The sequence below is a fragment of the Haliaeetus leucocephalus genome, unplaced genomic scaffold, assembly GCF_000737465.1.
Source record: "Haliaeetus leucocephalus isolate CR32 unplaced genomic scaffold, Haliaeetus_leucocephalus-4.0 Scaffold206, whole genome shotgun sequence".
NCBI lineage: Eukaryota > Metazoa > Chordata > Aves > Accipitriformes > Accipitridae > Haliaeetus > Haliaeetus leucocephalus.
This window is the reverse complement of record NW_010972642.1, coordinates 1,491,425-1,512,837: the sequence shown is the minus strand read 5'-3', so window position 1 is coordinate 1,512,837 and position 21,413 is coordinate 1,491,425. Positions and strand designations below refer to the sequence as shown.

Below are 21,413 nucleotides of genomic sequence, written 5' to 3'. Positions count from 1 at the left end.
ATCCTTTATTAAAGATTCTCCCTGGACTAGGCTGTCTGTGGAAAGCTGTGAATTTGCAAGTTTTTAGCACTGTATTTCAAGGCTTACTGGAGGTTCCTTAAACAAGAAAGGAAACCTCTATACATATGGTATAAATGCAGTGGTCATTAGGATAAAAATGCCCCCCCCACACACACCAAAAAAAAAAAATCAAAGGAACTTAAACACCTGTCACTTTCTTGCATCAGTTCAGAGTCATTTTACTCAAACCCAATACTGAGATATGCTGCAAAATTAATACACCACTTTCTTATGTGTGCAATCCATTTTGATTGTTTAAAGTGTTCAAGCCAAACCCCAGAGTCACTGTGCAGTTCTTGTTCAGGGAGTGCTCGCTGACGGCCCTGGGGCTCTCACCTGAGCATGGGCCATGGGACCCAGTCGGAACAAAGAGCTCTGGCCATGAACCGCGCAGCAAAGGCCGTCAGAGCCACTGGGCCAGTGTAACTTGATTGGCCATTGAGAGCTATAGGCCTAAGTACAGAGCAAGAGGACTTGAAATGAAGTCTGTGAAAATGGAAAAGCAGCTTATTGTGGATTTCTTCTTTTTAATTTTTCAATCATAATCAAATTTATGACACTTGAAAAATTTTGGCTAGTCCTACTGTTGGTCTAGAAAGGGACTGAGAGCAAGAGGATGGGAGAGCTCCCCAAAATTTTGAAAACCTTTTCCTGCTATTGTTTCAGATGAGGAGAAGCAGAGGATAAGGTAAAGCAAATTAAAAGTCAATGTTTCAAAGACATTTTTTTGGACCTCCAAAATGTAAACTAGCTGTTGAAGCCAGTAATTAGACTCCTGTTGTGCTTAGAAAAACTGAAGCATAGGCAAAGTTATGAAAAGACCTTGTTTCTTTTTTACATACAAGTTTCCTCACTCTCCTCTGAGGTTCTTGCACCAGGAAGAATTTCTTTTCTGTTGGCAGTATCTGGTTCTTTGCTGGTTGATCTTTCTGTATTTTTAATATCTGTCATCTCTTTGCCATCTGGTTTGAAGCGTTTCATTATTAAAACAGAGAGCACTATGTATAAGAGACAGCATCCTGCCCGTAGTCCTGCAATGAGGCCAAGATAGACATTTCTAGGAAAAAAAAAAAAGGTGCCCAAATATGTTTATATTAATAAACCTTGCCAATTCTGAGTGGAACCAAGTAAGATATCAAATATACTTTGGCAAAACCATCTATTCTCAGCCAGGTATTGCTCCATGTTTTGAGAAGTAACAGAAAGCAAACAACCTCATGATATTTAGCCCCAGGCAGGTTCTAATCAGGTCCTATACTCCTAGCAGAAATGCCTCCTGTCTGAAGGGTTCTCCCCTTCAGCTGACTACATTTTAGAGCTGGGACAGGACGAGCTGCACCAGCTGGGGCTTTTCCCCTGTTGTCCCAGCCTTACCCCAGCCCCTCACTGGCAGCACTCAGTGCCCCTGGCCACAGCTCTCCATGCACCACCAGTCAAAATCCAAGTGGATTTTGTGAGGTGTCTTATATATTAGGAAGCAGAGAAATAAGGGATGAGGAAGAGCATCTTCGGTGCTACACTTTCTCCAACTCCACGTTTTTTTCGTGTCCCACAAAGCCAAAGCATCGCAGAGTTATTCAGTGTGCTAAGGCTTCAATAAAGGAACAAATTCTGGTGATGTAAGGCAGTGTACTGCAATGTCATATGTCAGATTGAATCAAAATTATTTGGCTTATTTGATCTATTAAGGCCTAGTCAAAATAAGGAGCTTTGGTGCTTTTAGTATCCTAATCAGTCTATTGACAATTGACATGGGCAAAGTATACCTTGTTTCTTGGTGCCCAAAGCTGCCTCAGAAGCCAAATTCCCTAGCCCTTACCGAAGATTTCAGCTTACCTGAATGCTTTCGTGTCGTATACCCGGCAAGATCCAGATCCCCCACAGTTTTTTGTCCCCCATTTCAAGCAGGTTTTATCTATCAAGGCACCAAAATAAATAGGGGCTGGGAGTCCTCCTGCAAAGAAAAATCTTATTACGTGATCACAGACATGAAGATCTCAGTATTTAATGTCATGGTAAAGAAATGAGGAAATGAATCTGAGGGTTTCTGAATTATGGCTGCATAAGACGGGACTAAACATCCAGCTCCAGCCATGAGATTCCAAGAGTTGTGAAAATATTTAAGCAAGTACCTAAATGGAGTTGAAAAGATGGAAGATTATAGCATTATTATATTCAGCAAGGGAAATGTTAGTAATTCTACTTTAATGGCATTTTTATTACAGTTATAACTTCTGTTGTTTAAAGAAATAATATAACCAACATTTCTTTTTCAGCCCCCAGTGTGGAATTATGTGCCATGACATATTAATATTTATGTATACTAATGTATCTATTCAGGTATTACACAAAAGTTTGCCATTAAAAATGGTTAGCTGATTGCAAAGGGCTGAAATTAAGCACTTGCTCACAACTAGGTAATAAGTGTATTACTTATGTAGTACTGAAAGAATTCCTTTTAGAGAGTCATAATGCTTTAATATAATTAGTAAGCTGTTTCAGGGATAATGTGCAGTGTTGTGAAGAAAACTATTTCATAAAAGCACAAAATTGATTCTCTGCAGCATTCAGCTAAAATACAGAGATTAGGAGAGAGAGACAAATGACTGCTTGCTTTGTCTGTGTGGGGAAGGTTTCAAAAATCAGCAAACAAATGAAGATAAGGCAAGGTTTGCTAGAGGAAGGGCAGACTCCACGTCCAAAGACTTGAATGATGATTTATTGCAGATAAACAAAAGAAAGAAAGTAATAGGCAGAGTACATGGTAGCTGTAAGTGAAAAATGGTCAGCAAAAGGGAGCATAGGTGTTAAGGACATCCAGACTGATCAAGCTCAGATAGTTGTGTCCACGAATCAAAAAAAACCCAAAGTACAAAGAAATTTCCTTCCTTTGCCTGATTCCTTTGCTGCATAGAAAAAATTCTGAAGGCATAATCATAATATGTAATTACATAGCAGGAAACATGTAGCAAGCTCCTCCAAATATTTTGAAATGCATAGTCTGCTTACAAAGACAAATTTTGGAAAATTTCTTTTGTTCTCATCTGGAGCAAGGACATTACAACGTCTAGCTTTGGTCTATTGCTTTGACTACCTACTTGAATCCCACAAAGAAATGAAGTTTTACCTAGTACTCTACCACCTAAAGTTTCAATCCCAACAGCAAAAGATTTCAGGTCTGGTGAAACAGATCTAAAAAGGAAACAAAAATAGTATATTGTTTTGGGGAACAATAGAATTATGTAGCTACAGTCATGCTGTGAACATCAGCACGTGCCCCATTGCAAGAGTACTGTGGTGTACCTAGCATAGCTTACTCAAACCCTAATTGAAAACTTTCACCAAAGTTAAAGTTCAGATGTAGACCCTCCTTCCGTTGATGTCAGTGGATGAACTCTCAATGAAATAAATGGGAGAATCTACAGAAACTGATCTTGAATCCAAGGAGAACAGATTGTAAACACTTTTGGGAAAGGATGCATGGGAAAATTAAAGTGAACCAACTAAAAGTAGGCAGTTCATGTCCGTAAGTTAAGCTCCAAGAAGCTGCCTTGTTTTAGAAGGGGCTGCATTGTGCAGTGGTGAACAGAGGGAACAAGGGTGTGCAGTCCTTGCTAGCTACATGCAGGTAAAACCCACTTCTGCCGCTAGCATTTTGCAGAGAGACAGCGAATGTGCATTACCTGGCTACAAAAGCACCTCATTCCTACCAGTGGAGAAACAGCCTGTGTCCATCAGATGAACTGGAAGCATTGACAAGAAGCAGAGGGGAGTACTGAGCTGGCACAGGGGCAGGAGAGAGACTTGCTATGGCCAGCCTGTTTCCTGAACTGGAGTTTATACATCAGTATATTGTCTTTTCAGCATTAACACGAAAGGCTTCTTATTAAACACATTAGTGTTCTGAAAACTGCCCAGCAAAGTTAGCCTTGCCCATAATCCAGGCATGCGTTAAGAATGGGGGCACTTAGAAATATTGCAGAAGAATCAGCAGCTTAGCCAAGAGAGTTATCTAGTCCTGTGCACTGACTACTGAAGATTGTGATTCACCCACGAGCATGAGTGGAAAGAAACTTCCATGCAAAAGGCACAGAACATTGTCTTTTCTTCTGAGTGTAAAATAGCAGTGCTGCTTTAGAACTGAAGGAGCAAAAATAAAAAAAAAATTGCTGCTGACATAGTTCTGTTTATACAAGCCTGACAAAAAAATGGGAGTATCGGACTTCTCACAACACAGAAAAACATTGTGAGGCAAAAAGACTTAAAGGTGAATGTTTTTATCCCAAGTAATGTGAACAGCATAGTCACCTTGGACATGGCTTAGCACCACATCTTATTTCAAGTTCTCTGCTCTGTTAAAAACATCCCTGTCATTGGAAGTGAAAACTAACGTGCAGGATCAGCGTAAGGCCCACCATTTCATCAGCAAAGTACCTACTCAGCCTTAAACTGGAATTAAATTGGTGGACAGGCATTTTGCTGTGCCTCTGAACAGAGCTGGATTTCAGAGTACAGGCAAAGACTCGGGGCCCCAATTTGATCAGCATGCCATTCCTCACAATAGGAATGAAATAGTAGATACCGTATTCTGTTTCTCTTTCCCCAAGTTTTATGGTCAAGGTAAGGTAAAGTATTTCACCTAAACATAATCATGTATGTAGGAGTGCCTCCTAAGGCTAAAATAAATGCACATGCAGTCTGTAATGCTAAAAAATAGGGAAATGCTTTGGTACAGCTTTCTCTTTGGCATTGTCCCAAAACTGCAGAGGAATTGCCAAGCCCGTGCCCTCGTCCTTCCACACAGCTGCAATTGTGGAACACCTGAAAGGAGAAGATGAGAAGAAGAATTTATTTAATCAGAATTCAGTGGCACAAAACTATTTTAGTAGCTAGATTTTTCACTCCCCGTAACAGGCAGGCTGTTGTTTACATCGAAAGAACCTCCCTAATCATCTTTGCAGACTGATGGCCAAGCTCGTTGGTATGCTCCAGCCACTCTGAGCGGCTCCAGAGGCACAAAGAAACTGTGACTCTAGTTTCAGCCACGCCATTGCTAGGACAGAAGGTGCTCTGTGTATGCTTAAAATGGGTCAAAGCTATAAAATTCAGACGTGAATTGTTATCCAGCCATTCTGCTCAGGAATCCTATAAAGTGGATGAGTAACAATAAAAATATAGATGTGGACCCAACAATGCAATCATGTGTGTTTATTGTTATGTATCTAAAACAGCATTTGGTGCTGGATTGAGAGTGAGCTGTTTTTACAGCCTTTGAAGTTAGCAGGAGACATGGGTTTGAAAGCCAATTTTCCTGAAGTGAAGCAAGAAAATAGTGCTGGGTTATATGGATATAAGCCCGAAAATGTTGCTTCTCATTTTCAGTATTGTTGCATGAAGACAATTCTGCTTCTGCCAGAAGACATGACCATTTGCACACACTTCTGCAAGCCTTCTGTTTTTAATGGTCTTGCCCAGGTAGGATTGTTTGAAGTCCTGAAATGGCTTTGCTGCTGATACACTGAACAAAATAGCCAGATGTATATTTATGGGACCTCTTGGCTGTATAATTTAGTGTTACAACTTTCTTTCCTGAGCTATGGCAACTCAGGAAAGCAGGCAATTCCAGCATAATCTGTAACAGTTTGTGAAACCAGCATTCACAGTTCTATACATTTCTGCTGCATGAGTTAACACTACAGGATTTTGCTAGTATAGCAACCAGACTAGTAAAGGTCTTCTAAAGCAAACCCCTCTTAGCTGTGTTGTACCTACACAGTAAGAGATCTACTGAGAAACTGAAAGCCAAATTTATGGTCATCTTGCTGAGAAGAAAATAAATTTTAAAAAATCAAAATAAAAGCATTCAATAAATGTATGTTAAGAGTCTGAAGTTTTCATTTCTTTCCTGAATAGCTCACTTACCTTACTCCAACTCTTAAAAACCCTTCCTGCAACCTTGCACTCACTCAGTTTCTACAAGGTTAAACCATATAGAATGGACATTTGTGTCTACAGGATTTCTTAATCACAAAGCCAAAAAATTAATAGATGGAGAAATCTAGCTATACCTATAATCATAGAGTCATAGAATAGTTTGGGTTGGAAGGGACCTTTAAAGGTCATCTAGTCCAGCCCCCCTGCAATGAGGAGGGACATATTCAACTAGATCAGGTTGCTCAGAGCCCCGTCCAGCCTGACCTTAAATGTTTCCAGGGATGGGGCACCTACCACCTCGCTGGGCAACCTGTTCCAGTGTTTCACCACCCTCATCGTAAAAAATTTCTTCCCCATATCTAGTCTAAATCCACCCTCTTTTAGTTTAAAACCATTACTCCTTGTCCTATCTCTACACGCCTTACTAAATAATCATCTATCTGCCTATATATTTACCATATTCTTTCCTATCCCAGTCGATGATTTACATCCTGCAAAGCAGGCTGTCATGTAAGTGATCCCATTATCCCCACATACAGGGTCCCACTGATCCAGCTTGCAGCTGCAGTCAATATTGCAACTGGCCATGAAGCTGGTTTTGGGGGAGGAAAGATGCTTTAGTCTGGAGGAAAATAAAAAGAAATAAGAGAATTATTTAGTCGAATTATATAGTCAAACAAAATATCAGGGAGTAGGCAGGAAAAACATGGAGAAATTGAAGCAATCAACATGGACAGGTATCTGCTACCATCCAACGGACTGTGAAGTTGTTATATGGAGACTAAGCTAATTTCAGCTAAACCAAAGTTCTTGAGATTTTTCATCAAGCATTAACGTTTTTGTGGATTGTTGCTGAAAAGTCATGGAACTTACAAACAAGGTATTCTTGTCTGGGAGGGAATATTTGGTATTACTTTTTCATTTGAAAGCTCAACCCAAGAAAAATAAAATCATACCTTGAATCTCTTATCACCTGTAGACCGGCCATGCTTTTTCCTTAGCAGTACCATGTCTGGGTGCTAGAAATGGTGACATAAAACTACAGCAACAGGATGTCCTTGACATTTTTTTCACTGGATTAGAGCCAGTTAGTAGCAATGAAAGTTGCATGAGTCTGAGTGAGAAGTGCTGCTTCTCTCCCAGCTCTGACCCTATTCAACAGCAGCAGTCCTGCACCTGGGACTGGCTTGAGCCCATTTCTTATCAGATCTCATTTCTTGTTGTATATTTTCATGGACTTTCATAGCCTCCACTTTTACCAGCATTTCTATAAGAAACATCAAAATAAGGCCCCAAGGAGTTAAACTAAGTGGACAACAACTAGAACTGAGAATTTAAAAAGTGGCCAGCAGCTCTGAGGGCATGGTAGCAGGGCTCAATTTTGAGAAAGTGTTAGGAGTCCACCATCTACAAATCACCCCTGCTTTGAAGTAATTCAAAATATGAAGGAAAAAGTGTTCAAAATTTGCCTTTTCTTCCTCCTCATACCTCAAACAAAACACACCTCAAGGGGGCTACGTTTCTCCTGCCTTTTAGAAGGGAAAATAACTGGGCCCTCGTTAGGCTGTTCCTTGTCTTCAAACTACAAATTGTTAAACAGGTAAAACAGTATGTGAGCCGCTTAACTAGAACAATCCTAGCACATGCTAAATTCTCCAGTATCAGTTCTCCTGGAGAAACTGTAATTGCTCTTTCAGTATTTGCTGTATTTGCTGTCTTGATGTTTCTGCTTATTTTTAATTCACTCTACAGTATCAGATGTTGCACTCAGCCAGAGTTATCTCAAAGTTGAACTCAGTGCCAGGTTTGCCAAGACAACTTAGATATTTCCCTGAACATAGGCTCAGTTTCAAAAAACACAGGACTGAGTTTCTGTCTGAATTGAAAATCTAGCAAGACCTGCTGGATTCAGTTTAATCCTTTAAAATCCCTTGAAATTTGTTGGACCAGTCTGAGCTAAATTTAAACAGTAAGCAATTGTGGCAGGCTGCTAGAGTCAGCAAAACGTTCTCAAGAAAGCATGACCATGGTCTTGGTAAGGGAGGGGGAACGTCCGTTTGGGCGGCACACACTCCTGACATGACCACTTTCTATCTCCCAGCTGAGAAAATGGATGCAGGCAGGTCAGCAGCTCCAGGTACCAAGGGAGGCTGGTAATTCCCCATGCAGGTTGATAACTACTGATCTAGAGGATCGTCCCTTCTACAGGCAGAGCTGCTGGGGGACTATGGGGAAGTCACTTTCAACACTTTTTTTACATCCCACTCCCTACATGGTAGGAAGAGACCAGCTTTAAGTTAAAGCTTTGAAATAGAATATAAAAACTTAATTTGCCTGTGATAAATTTCATCTTAATTAGTAATTTGCCAGAATAGAGGTATATTGTCAATATGCAGCAATAAATAATTTAGAAAAAGAAACGTTCAATTTAAATGAAATTTGAAAAACAAAATTGGGATATTCTGCCCATTCTCAACACTAGGTATCATTTCAGCCTGACAAGTCTATCTCAACATCTAGGATTTTCTTGCATGTAACACCACCAACAGAGCAGTAAAATGATATAATCACAGTAGCTGTGCTCTAGCTGAAACCACACTGATTGACACTAGCAGATGACCTAATACAGGTCAATTTCAATGAAAATTTGTTGTCTTTAAACGGACACATATATTAAATATTTTTATGCAAAAGGATATAGCAATATGCTACAGTAAATCAACAGAGAAGACACATTTCGGAACTGATCCAAATTCAAATGAAAATGTTTTCTAGAGTAGAAGGTTTGTAGCCCAGATGAGATTACACACCCAGATTAGTTTGCGAGAATAGAGGAATACAGGTGCATGCCCCATGTTCTGCACAGGGCAGGAAGCAGCCATGACAAATGACACGACCAACACAAACCCAACGGGATACAAACCCAGAGTAGGGTGCTGTCAGTCCAGCCACCTGGAGCACCTCACAACTACACATAAAGTACAAGAGGTTTAACAAATATGCTACTATAAAGGTGATGCACGCAAACTTTGCCATTTCAGTTATGTGAAGTTTGAATTTCTTGATCAGAAATCCTCCTAGAAACATCCCCAGGATTGTGATGGGTAAAAGTATCACACCTGCAAATAGAAGGTAAGAAAAATGTTAACTGCTGTCACTTGCATTGACCCTTTTTAGAATAAATATCTTGTTCTAGTAGTTTCCAAAAATATCAGATACTGACCTATTTTCAGACTGATCCTTTGAGGTTCTAAGACTTTTTGTTACCTTTAAGTAATTTTGCTTACTTTCTCATTTTCTTTCAAGTCATGCTATGACTTTAAAAAGCTTAGTTCCTCAATATTCCCTACCTTTTTACTGTACTGTTGTTTGTATGTATACTGATACAATAAAACCTATACAGGTACCTGTTAGAAACTGGAGTAAATGACATAAATGTATTAGCTCATGGGCACTCCTCCATCTAAAATAAAACATTAAACTTCCTGAAAGTTACCAAAAAACAATCTTCAAAACAGAACATGAAAGGAAGCAGCGTCTGGTGTTGATTGGATTCCATTTTGCTCTGAGAGTGAATCACTGAAAGATTTGCACTTAGATTTAACCCATTCAGCATTTCATAAACTCCAGCCCTAATATTTACATGCTAAATAGAGAGCTTTTACAAGGTTTTATTGTGAGGGGTTTGCCTTTCTCTGTGGGGTTTTTTTGGTTGGCTGTTTTTTTTCTCATGTTGTTATTGTAAAACTTTCCCTGCATCCAAAAGAAGATAGGAAAAAGAAAGTTCTTCCTACATTTGTACCTGACCTACAGCAAAGCAAAGTGCCTTCAGATTAAAGTAATGGAATATCAATTTTGCAATGACCTCAAATACCCTGTTTTTCTTGCCAGGCTATGAGACCGTATTAATCACTGTAAGACTAATATAATTTCAGCATTCTTTTTTTGTAGAACACTACAAAGAACTTATTTTTTGAGGGGACTAGCAAATAAAAAGAACTTTGAGCTGAATGAAATGAGTCAAAATTTTACATCTTGGGTTCTTATTGCTTATAAAATTTGTATTTGTAATCAAAATGGAAGAACTTTTATACCTAGATGTTATTCTGAAAAGGAAAAAATCACACATTTCATTAGACATTTTCTAAATTAAATGTTTTTTTTCTTTTAGTTGTTACTTAGTTGCAGTTTATGTGTGGTTTTTGTTAATGAAAACAGACACATTCATAACCCAATTCTCACTCTGAAGATAACTTCAGCCAAAAAAAAATCCACCCAGTTCTAGTAATCCTCTAGCTCACTAAACACCAGGAAAATTAACACTAAAATTAACATCCATTTTCAAAATATGGTACGAAAATTAATAAACTACTACATACTTCTTTTTAACCAAAAAAGTTCACAGAAGCTCTTCCTAAAAAGGAAGGTGAAATAACAAAGAAAAGCTTCCTTTTTGACACTGGAATTTAAAAGAAGGACAGGTACCTACCAATTAGAAAGATGGCCCTTGCCACTGATACATTAAATTGCTGCTCCATAAACTTCGTCTCATAGGTTATTAACCCAACAAGGGAATTGTACTGCAGAATAGTGAGGAAGATGTACACCAGGAAAATTGGATTTCCAAACAGCTTCTTCAGAGCTGGGAAGAAATCTGCAATGGAGAGGTATATGCTGTACACCCTGCTAAACACAGAGAAGAGTGGTTTTGACATCCTTTAGATAATAAAACTAACTTTTTAATTACTGGCTGTGTTGCAGGTCATAACTCCTTGCCTACCAAAATATATGCTTGCTCAAGTGAGAGTTTTCCTCATTGTCAACACATGACTTAAAGGAGCAGCATGGCTGAATGGCACAGTGGATGCTGAGCTGGGAATCAGAAATCCTAGATTATCTCGTGTGTGACACAGGACTATTCATCAAAGGCACTGAGGCTTGCAACACTGATTCTCAATGCCTGTACAGGAGAGTGTCCCTACAGGAGCATTAAGACTCTATAATATACCAACTGAAAAGTTTGGTGCCTAAAGCAGGAGCCTTCACAAACCACATGACAGCCCCACATGAGGCTGATATTCAGAGGAAGGCCCAGCAAAAGGCTGGAACCTTTCCTGAGACCCTTGATTAGAGTATCTAGGTCCATGAAATTAAATTGAAGACAAAAACCTGCATTTAGACTGTAGTCTGGCTGTTGGCACACTTGCCTAAAAGATGAGAGTTCGAAACACCTCTGCCATAGCCATGAAGGGGTGCACATGCATACATACATACAAATAAAACACTTGGGGTGTCCAGCAATGGCTAGTTGAGTCTGATATTGTCTATATGAGGTTAATTTAGCATCACTGAGCTCAAAGACAGGAGCTATGAATCCAGTGAAACCCCTCCAACAGCTAACATAATAGTTAGCCCCATGTTTCCCTCCCACATGTTGGCCTCAGTGAAACAGTAACTTGCCAGCTGTGCATTGGTCATTAATGAGGGATGGAACATTTTCCCCCCTCTTCCTTCATAATCATAAGATTATAGCTGTAATACATCATATGACAACTACCGTGTTGCACTGAGAATGTCTGGTGCTCAAAGCAACAGCATGGGATTTTTCCAGCTGTCTGACATAAGAGAGGACTGAAACACACCCTTAGCATGTTAAAGAGAGCATTTTTGCCCATCATTTGCACTGCAGAAACATGCATTTTGCTGAGCGTTGTGCAAATCCATGCTCAGCTCAGAATGAACCCATGAGAGGAAGTTCACATGCAAACATTTGGGCAATAATCTTTCACCTTTTACTGCCTCTGAAAACTTTAACTGTGGCTGAGCTGGGGGGTCTATTTTACAGTGATCTCCTTGAACAGGCAAATGACTAATCTTCAGGTTTTCATTCTCTCCTTCTTTTGGTAAGGAGTAAGGCAAAAACCAGAAAGGCAATGAAGCAATGAAGTTGACTGCTCCACAGATAAGCAATCCAAGCCACCAGGCACCAACCCAACGGGTATCCTTGGGATTTATGCTGATAGCATCTGTAAAATACAGAAAGAGAGGAAAACAGATTAAGTATCATGCAGAGCAATTAAACTGACTAGGTATCCTTATATATACTATTTAAAGACCAGAACAGAGATGATTTATGTTTCCTAAGAAGAATTGAAATGCAGCTTGTATCAGATCAGTCCCATGTACTCAAAAATAGATGTCTCCATTTAGACCCATGGTGGCATTTCCTTGCCACAATCTTCCAACACTTGCTGTGCGAATGAGTGCAAGAGGGCCCTTCACCACCCAAAAGGAACTCCCCTTTCTTAAATTCCCATTGTCCCCTCCTTCTTCTATCCCCAGACTCAACAGTTTTTCCTTGAAGTTCCTCAAATTTTCCCTGGGATTAGAGACTTGAAAGTGATTTGAATAATGAAATTAGTTTTCATATGAATCTTTGGTGCATGCTTTTTAAAAGAACATAATTTTTGACAAGTGTCCATGAGCAAAGGCCTTTCCCTGTTGCCTCAATGTGGGGATGGCTTTTCATTTGCTCATTTGTTCTCAGCTGTGCAGCAAGGGTGTAACAAGTGCATGTGCAAGCATAAAAAGAGGTGCAACATTTTCCTACAGTGGGGGCAGGGGTCTTGCATCAAGGGCTATTCCAGTCACACTACAATGCTGCTGATATTAAAGTGCAAATAACACCAGCTTTTGAGTAGGAAAAACTCTCTAGAGAGCCCTCCTTTTTGGAGTAGTAAGCTGGGAAGGTGCTTCTTGGCATGCAGGTTCCTAGACACAGCCATCTCCTCAGTTAATGCACCACTCCACAGTCTCTTACCCATATCCACAACGCCGACGTCAACCCAGAGGCTGGCACAGAAAGATCCAAGCAGGAAGCCCAGGGTTGGCCCAAACATGCCCGAGGATCTCACCAGGCCTGTAAGAGATGGGAGGCAGCACAGGAGAGTGAGAAAAATGCTGCATGGAGAAGCAGGCCTTCTTCTCTGCGAGCAAGGAAAGGGGAGAGGAAGGAGGAGACAGAAGAGGGCACAGCCCGTTGGGGGATGTCTAATGGGAAGCTTCTGAGCAGCAAGAAAATAAGCCATAAGTTGCCAATACGCTAACTGTGATGTGGAAGCAGGCTCCTTCAGCCGCACAGGGCTTTGCCGAAGCGAGTGCAGTTTCATGTGGACCCCCACATGCATTTCATTGGCAAGATTGGTGTCTCAGAAGGAATAGGAAGAAAGAGAATAACATTACAATGATTTTTAACCCTCCTCCTCCTTACTTCTCTTCTTAGATTTTTGTAGTTGTGTTGTTCAGCTTGTGGCAGATAACTAATGAACGTACAACTCTAGGCCCATTGGAGTCATAGTAAGTCTACCTGCAACTCTATTTACAGCTTGTACGATGTTCTGCGATTGTAGAAGTCAAGCCTTTTCCCTGTACTATGTGTTCAGGTCCCTAGTATAATTTTAAGTAGCAGTAGTTGATCTGATGGTGTGCATCAATATAAGAAGGCACATCTTTGCAGTTTGGAGTCACATTAGGATGACAGGGACAATAAAAGTTCGTACAGGACCCCAAGAATATTTTCAGTAGGTAACAAGGAGATATAAGTGTCCCTGTGTGTGGTCAAAGTTCATTAGACAGAATTTTTGTTGATTCATTCAGCGCTAGAATGAGCAAATAAGCTAACTGTTGTGTTAATACGTACTTATGTCGCTGTAAAAAAAATAAAGAAATCTAGTGATCGAGTAATAACCTCTTTAAAAGCAGCTTTCAGTTTTGCTACTGGCCTCACTAGGGCTTCAATTTCCAGCTCTGTCTCTGCTTACAGAGGAGATAACATGGGATCAGAAGAAGGCGCGTTGCCCCTAGGAGCAAATGAATAAGTTGTGAAGGCTAGCAGAAACCTAGGAAGCTAGGACTGCATTTTGCTGACTGAGTATGTAAATACAGCACAATATGATTTTGGTGACCACTGCTGACAATCAACATAAAATAAAAATATCCTAAAAATAATTCAAGCATAGGTCCTCACATTGTCTTGTCACTTGTGTCGATCTGTTGGAGTTTAGTTGTGAGGGGGTAACAGTTTCAAAAAAAAGTTCAGTGGTTTGGATTTCTGAATTCTAGCATAGAACTGCCACCTGAGAGCTGTTTGAAGTTGCAGAAGGCTTAATTCTATTAGAATAAAAGGAATTCTTGACCAAGTGCCTGTCAGTTCTTGCCCACATTCAGCACTAGGCTCTGTAAATCCTACTGTGTTGTTCTACTGCAGAGATTTTTCTCCTGTTGGTTTTGCAAATTCTCTTCTGAATATAGTGATTGCTCAGCTTATGATCAAGGACTTCTGCAATAAATTCTTACAGCATAATTTAACCATATGATTTTTCATCTTTGCTTCATTGCTCCAATTGCATATTGCTTTCATTTAGTTCTCTCATTTTACTTCATTGGAAGATCTGGCCTTTCAGACTAAATTCTGATGCTTCCAAAATTACTGACTTCTGCAGAGTCAGAATTTTGACATTAGAAGCCAGGAATTAGCTCTTTATATTTATTTATCAGTGAGTCTAAAGTAGAACTTACTATTCAGAGCTATGCAAGCTCATGTCCAAAGTTCAAATACTCAGCGGCAAATTTCTAAAATAAACAGATAAAAACCAGCACACCGACACCAATGGCATTTGTATGCAGTATATTTCATTAAGATACCAGAAGCTAGCAGATAAGCTAAGAAGCATAGGTGCAATAATTTTGCGTAGGTATAGTTTTTAAATTAAATTTCACATTTGCATACCGTTTAAATTAAGAATAACTTCACTAAGATAATATGCTTGTATTGTGATTAAACAAAACTAAATAAGTTCACTGTGATATTTTCTTAGCATATTTTTCCTTTGTAATATTTATTCTTTGTAATTAATAAACAGACTAAACCACAAACAGTAAAGCATGCAGACTTATCAGTTAATCAGCTGCTGCATATTGATATAGCTCAGCCAAACCCTTGTATTGATGAGTAATTTAGCAAGTAACAGGTATGAAAGTTTACAACATACTTTGGCTTCAGATATGCTTCCATTGAAGCCATGGGCTCAATAGATACAAGATTATATGCTAGTGTTCAACTCAGTGATGAAATTTCATTCATTCATTCATTTAAAGCCTCTGCTTTGGTGAGAAATCCATGGAAGTGAAGTACTCCTCATTAAATATCTTTAATTGTCTGTTACTCCTCTTACATGGTAAGTCTGATGGCTACTGCCATTAATTAACCATGTCAATATTCAGTTTCAAATAAAATCAGAAATTAATTTTAAAAGTTGGCTACTGAAAGCTTATTAGTATAGGTGAAATCCTCATATGTATGTTGGCAACTCTTCTATAGGCACCTGAACAGAAGTGAAACACCTGAAGACCATAAAACACAGGAACAAATTAGGCACTTAGCATGGGGGAGTATTTATGAAATTACCTCTCAGTCAGAGCAGTTGGCCTTCAAGGTCACTCCACCAAAGACCCCTCTCAGAACAAAGCAAACCACTGAGATCCTCATATTCCCGTCTCTTGACAAATGCCAATTGCATGTAGAGACAGAGGGTCAGATCATTATACCTTACAGTCATACTGAGTAGTGATCCTAAGCAGAAAAGCTTTTCAGGACTGTATATTGTGTGCAGTGCATTGTACCACCTCAGGACCACACTGATGGCCTGGTAGAACTACATAAATTAAAAAGGTTCTGTAAGACTCAGTCTAAAAACTATAGAATTTCCTGAAAAAAAAAAATCAGTTTCTCACAGAGTTCTACAGAAAAGCTACCATCCTCTATTATACTCTGTAAGACAGCTTAACAAAACCACTGATTTTTCCTTTTCTGTTCCTTCCTGTGGCAACTCTGCTTTTACTGCTGTCAATTATCATCCGCACTACAACTCTGCCAAAAAAGATTTTAATGCATTCTCTTGACACTTAATAATGTATTCTATTGACACTTAATAAAAAGCTGTCTCTGCCTCAAAATAACTTATTTTCTTACTCAACAAAATATCTAAAGGCAGGAGAAAAAGGAGAGACAGGAAGGTGAAACTTCTTGCTCAGGGTCAAATAATGAGATCAATGGTCAAAATTCATCAGCAAGGCTTGACTGACTTCATTATAGGACTTTTTTTATTATTTTACAAAAGCACTGATCATAAATTGATTCAGTCAACTTATAAAAAAATCAGATATAGAAAAGAATTAAAGTTGGTAAAGAAAGGAATTTCAGCTCTTTGGAAAAGACTATTTCAACATTCACTTTTTTTGCAAATTGCATCAGTCCATCAAAATGGAATAAGAGACTGAAAATTGCTATTCAGAATGTTAAAATAAAATATTTTAATACTCTGTAAATGAAATAGTTTATTTCACTTGCATGACCCAAACAAATTTTCATTTTGGTTGAATCCATACTATTCTCTGCATCTCCTTTATATTTGTAAACTCACTTCCCCAATAGCCTCCAACCCATCAAAATCTCTCCCAGATCAGATTCTGACAAGAAAAAATTTCAGCTGAACTTTTAAAAATATCTTTAATCAGAATATCAGAAGCGATTATAATAATTTTGGATAACTGCTGAGTGGAAGTTTCGGTTTTGTCATCTCACTTCACAATACTTCCATTTTCTTCAACCTGCAGATTTCCTCATCCCAAAATGAAGACATTTGCAATGGCCTTCCCCTGTAGCATTACATACTGAGCTCTTCCTGAAACTGTGTCTTACTATCGTTATGACCAGTTCAACTTCACAAAGTTTACTTCAGGCAGCAGTTTTAACCTCCCTCAGCCACACAAAGACTCCATGCTACTAAATCAGTTTGGCAATAAATTAATTAGCTTGGGTGTAAGTCTTTGTGTCTTGGGCAATAGGCTATCTTCCATCAAAACAACAACAAAATCCCAATTAGAAAGGATTTGTTACAACACCCTGGCAAGGATTTAGTTTTTCCTTTGGTAACTAGTGACTTTAAAAAGCTTTCATCAGGAAGCGTGAGCTGTATGTAAAATTCAAAAAGTCAGGTAAAAGCTTCTGAAGCACGTTTACATTACTGTGATTACTTTACTGATCCTTACATTAAGGATCATTCTCTTATCTGTGAGACAGTGATTAGAAAGAAATCTATCCTCTGAAGCTGTGGTACTGAAGATGATATGCCAGATAAGACAGATATGACTTCTCACTTTGGAGAAATGAGTATTTGATTGTCACAGAGAAATATTGTCACAGAGAAAACTGGCATGTGTAGCAGAAGCCAGTTGGGGAAAGCAAAAGGAGCATCTGGGAAATATCCTTCGAAAATAAATGTGAGATCCCTTTTGCATTGCTTTTTTATCTCTGTACAACCCAAAATTATCCAGAACAGAACAGATAGATTTTTTTTGGTGAGTATTTGCTTGGCTACAGAAATGTTAAAGAAAAGAATGTTTAGCATAAAAATCACTCATTTGCATATTACCTATGTAAAATGCTGAGTTTTCTTCTTTAGAAAAATCATCAATATATGAAACTCCCAGTGGCATAACTGGTGCTTCCCCAATTCCACGTAAAAGGTTCCCCATCAACACAAAGAGCCACAGATAGGAATTCGTTGTTTTCTCACATCCTGCAGGCCATAAACATTTACATTTCTGTGAACATAATTCTGACAATACTTTATTGCAACAGAAAAATAACATAAAATATGGTTTTTTACAATCATTATAGGGTGGGTTTGTATATATCATGGTTTCTAACAGGGGTTTTACTGTTTTCCAGTAAAAGAGCATGTATAAAATGGGGACAAGCAGAAGAAGGGAACCCATCATCAGAGCTTTTGCTTACCGAAATTTTTCATTGCGCTGGGTGTTTCTGTAGCATCTGTGACTGGATGGCTCCCAGACAACGCTGGGGAGCAAGCTGATACACTCGTAGAGTTGTCCACAGTAACAGTTATTCTTTCATAATTATAACTGGAAAACAACTATGTAAAATACAACTGACACACGAAAGACTCTGCTTTGCAGAAAGTGGGTATAAGCCTTGCGTTCATACATGTTCATTCCTGTTACATGCAGGCAAAGTAGAGGGGCAACCCATTTCCAGTGCTTTCACTTAAAAATAAAGATAGGTATCTTCATACTTTTTTCAAAATGCTCTGACCATTCTAACCCCAATATTTTCTTAAGCTAAAGAGAAAAAAAGCTGGTTCCAGGGCTTAAGAGATCATTCTTTAGACTGAAGGACAGAGGCAGAGTCCATCCACATCTGTCTACGTACAACAGCGCTGATGTTTTACCATACTGGCACTGGTTTCTTACCTATGTGACAGACTCGTAACACAGAGATTGCTGTGCTAGTTTAAAATTAGCCAGCTAAGGATCTAGTAGTAACCTATCTGTGTTTATAAAGAGATTAACACAGGCTGCAAAACACATGTGCCAGTTTGTCTGTATTTAGGCAACCAGGTGCTACCGCAATTCTGCTGAGTAAATTGAAGCCAGCCTGAGTACCTTTATACTACATCGGGATAAATGGAAAGCAGCTATTCCCTCTGACTGTGCAATCAAGTGGTAACATTTAATATTGTGATGGATGACATGGAGGTCCCCATGGCCACTGGGTTTTGCCTGGCGTTGTGAAGAATGGGTAATCTTCAGAACTTGGCTGTGAGTTTGGGTTAAATCAGAGATTTCCATGGCTCTGCTTCTGGCCTGTGCTGTCCCCTGCAGTGCAGGTTCCCAAGCAGAGTAGTGGCTGTGGCTACTTTCCATACCATGGTCCCCAGATATAATTCTTTCCATACACCCCTTATCACATGTATTTGTCTTGGAATTAAAGAAGATGCACAAATAAATTTTAATTTTTGAGAGATAGAGGGGTTTTATTTTCAACTACTATTCAGTAAGGATGCCGAAGGATTGGAGAGGTGTGAACTGCTTCTGACAACTGTGTAAGCACTAAAGCTTAGATGTGAAGGGATATTTAACTCTCCCTGAGTTCAGTGGAGACAATAGATACATATCTTCATAATTTTAAAGAGCTTAGCATGGATAGCCACCACGGAGAAAGAAACCTTTTCCATCAAGATCTCATTACAGTTCATTTAAGTATAAGAAAAGGAGAACAGCGAAAAAAAAAAAAGTATCTATATTTATCCATCCCAGGTGAAAAATTCAACTCACTTTATCCCTAATTATGTATAAGTTCTGTAGAAACCTGAGGTTTCTCTCTTACTTACCTGTAGAAAGAGGTAAGCTTTCAGAGAGGAAATCAGAAAGAGAATACTAAAGATTCCACCTATTAAAACCTCTCTGTTATCTGGAAGAAACTACTGTTGTCAAACTTTTAACTCAGGTGTATGATTAAAAAACACTTTATATAGTCAAGTTCACTTCGTGCCCAATGTGAAAAATCTCCATATTTACCGTCCCATTAGGAACTGAGGCATCACTGACAAAAATGCTCCTAAGGACATGATGAGACATCCAACAGCAATTACTTTTGGTCGATGAACTCTTGGTCCAAGGTAGCTCACCAACACCATTACCATTAAGTTACCTACATCAACAGGAAAAAGAACCAGTACGGTTACAGAAAGAGGGGTTTTTTAGGGGAAAAATGTATTAAGAAGCAGTATTTATCCAATTTCCAAGAAAGCACACATACCTATCTCAAAGCTGCCATCAATTATGCCAACAATTGAGGATGAGATTTCAAATCTTCTTTCAATTTGACTGGACATGCTCTTCATGTAGCTTCCAGAAAATCCTTTGGCAAAAAAGGAAAAAGATAGAGCTCCAAGAAATATCTGAAAAGAGAAAATAATTGAGTTTGCAAAGAAACAATTTTTTGTTCATGGCTGGATGCCTGAGCAACCTGTTCAAGAAACACAAAAATCAAATGCTTTGCTTTCTAATTGTCTGTGAAGGGATTCTTCCTATCATTTTCATTACAACAGAAGATTTTTCCTTCTCTTTCAGGATGGCCTCCAAAGCCTCTTCTACCGCAAAGAAAAAGAAAGTTGACATTGACTGTGCGCACCTTCTACCTTTCTACCACATACTGGTTTAGCTCTTTCCTTTCTTAGGGAAAACTTGCAGCATAAAGTTGTTCATCACTGATACTATTATTATGGCATGTCTTATTACTCCTACTTCTCCTGTTCTAAAAAAACATGGATGAAAATATATAGCTGCAACTACCACTATGGCTATAGCACACCTCTAAATGATTCATTATTAAAATATGGCCTCACTTTTTAACTTCTGAACACATTTATTGACTTCCATGTGCTTGGAATCACAACCTAGAGCATTGTTTCCAACACGTGCAATGTCAGTGTCATACAGAACTAACTGAATTTTGATAGAACTTCAAATTGCCATTTTCAGTATTGCAGAGAAAATATGTGGTGAGGGCTCCACTCCATACCTTTAGCTTTGAACAAATATGGCACACACTCTTGGCAGGAACTGCGCTGCCATCGCTGTCCTGGAAGAGTGATTTGTCTTTAAGTTGGCCAGCAGTGATTGGCCTGTCCATGGTTTTCCTCCTCCAGATGTGATATGTAGGTTTTCCTGTTTGGAAAATAGCACTATTATTAACTATTATCTGCATAAGAATAAAGGTTCCAATGTTTTTCAGACATACTAGATGGTGAGACACTACTTGACATGTCTACACATTAACACCTTTTCTCAGGAAGGATGTTAAAGAGTGTTCAAAGTGTCATTGTAATGAGTTAAGGATTGGTGCACCTCCTTTGTGAAATCTGCTTTCCAAAAGACTTCGGTACTTTCTTGGATAGATGGAAAATTCAAAGGGAACTTGCTGACAGTTTTTAGAAATCTTTGCAGAGAAGGAAAGTCCCTAAGCAGCAGGAGGCTAGGACAGTATGTCAGAGAAGCATCTTCACCATGCTCGAACCAATTCTTATAGTCTCTTTTAGATATCCGCATTTCTTCACTGTTCCAGGCTAAATGGACCTTTGGTATGATCCAGTAGGCTCCTGATAGTATTTTATATTCATTAGGATTTTCTCTAATTGTGTAATCTATGAATTTGCAGAAATACTGAACACTACTCTGTACCATTCTGTCAACATTCCTATGAGTAACGTTATTTATTGGATAAACGTTTGTAGAGTCAGACCTTAAATGATGACTGAGGAGAAAATAGGGTAAGACATATGGTAGGTAAAGATGTATTAGGGAAAAGAGGGCACTGATTAAAAGAAATTAATAATGACTATCTTTAAGTCCACAAGTCTCCACAAGTTCCTGCAAGACAGATGATAAATGTAGCTATTTTAATGAGACTGCCAAAGTTTTTCATTCAAAAATTGGCTCTGATATAAGGAGTCATCTTAACTACGTTGGTTGATGTAGATTAAGCAGATCAGGGA

At 38.9% G+C, this 21,413-nt stretch overlaps 1 protein-coding gene across 1 annotated transcript; it reads right to left on the bottom strand.

The window, feature by feature from the left end:
* Positions 1-894: 894 nt before the first annotated feature.
* Positions 895-20,551, bottom strand: LOC104830899 (solute carrier organic anion transporter family member 1C1-like). Its single transcript, XM_010566103.1, has 14 exons — positions 20,441-20,551; positions 19,676-19,817; positions 19,435-19,567; positions 17,852-17,979; positions 17,487-17,633; positions 12,815-12,913; positions 11,784-12,020; positions 10,484-10,648; positions 8,918-9,113; positions 6,451-6,616; positions 4,700-4,881; positions 3,188-3,252; positions 1,897-2,014; positions 895-1,117 (listed from the first exon to the last, which is right to left on the bottom strand). Exons 1-14 carry the CDS (start codon positions 20,549-20,551, stop codon positions 895-897), a joined length of 2,112 nt encoding a protein of 703 aa, XP_010564405.1.
* Between the last annotated feature and the right edge of the window lie 862 nt (positions 20,552-21,413).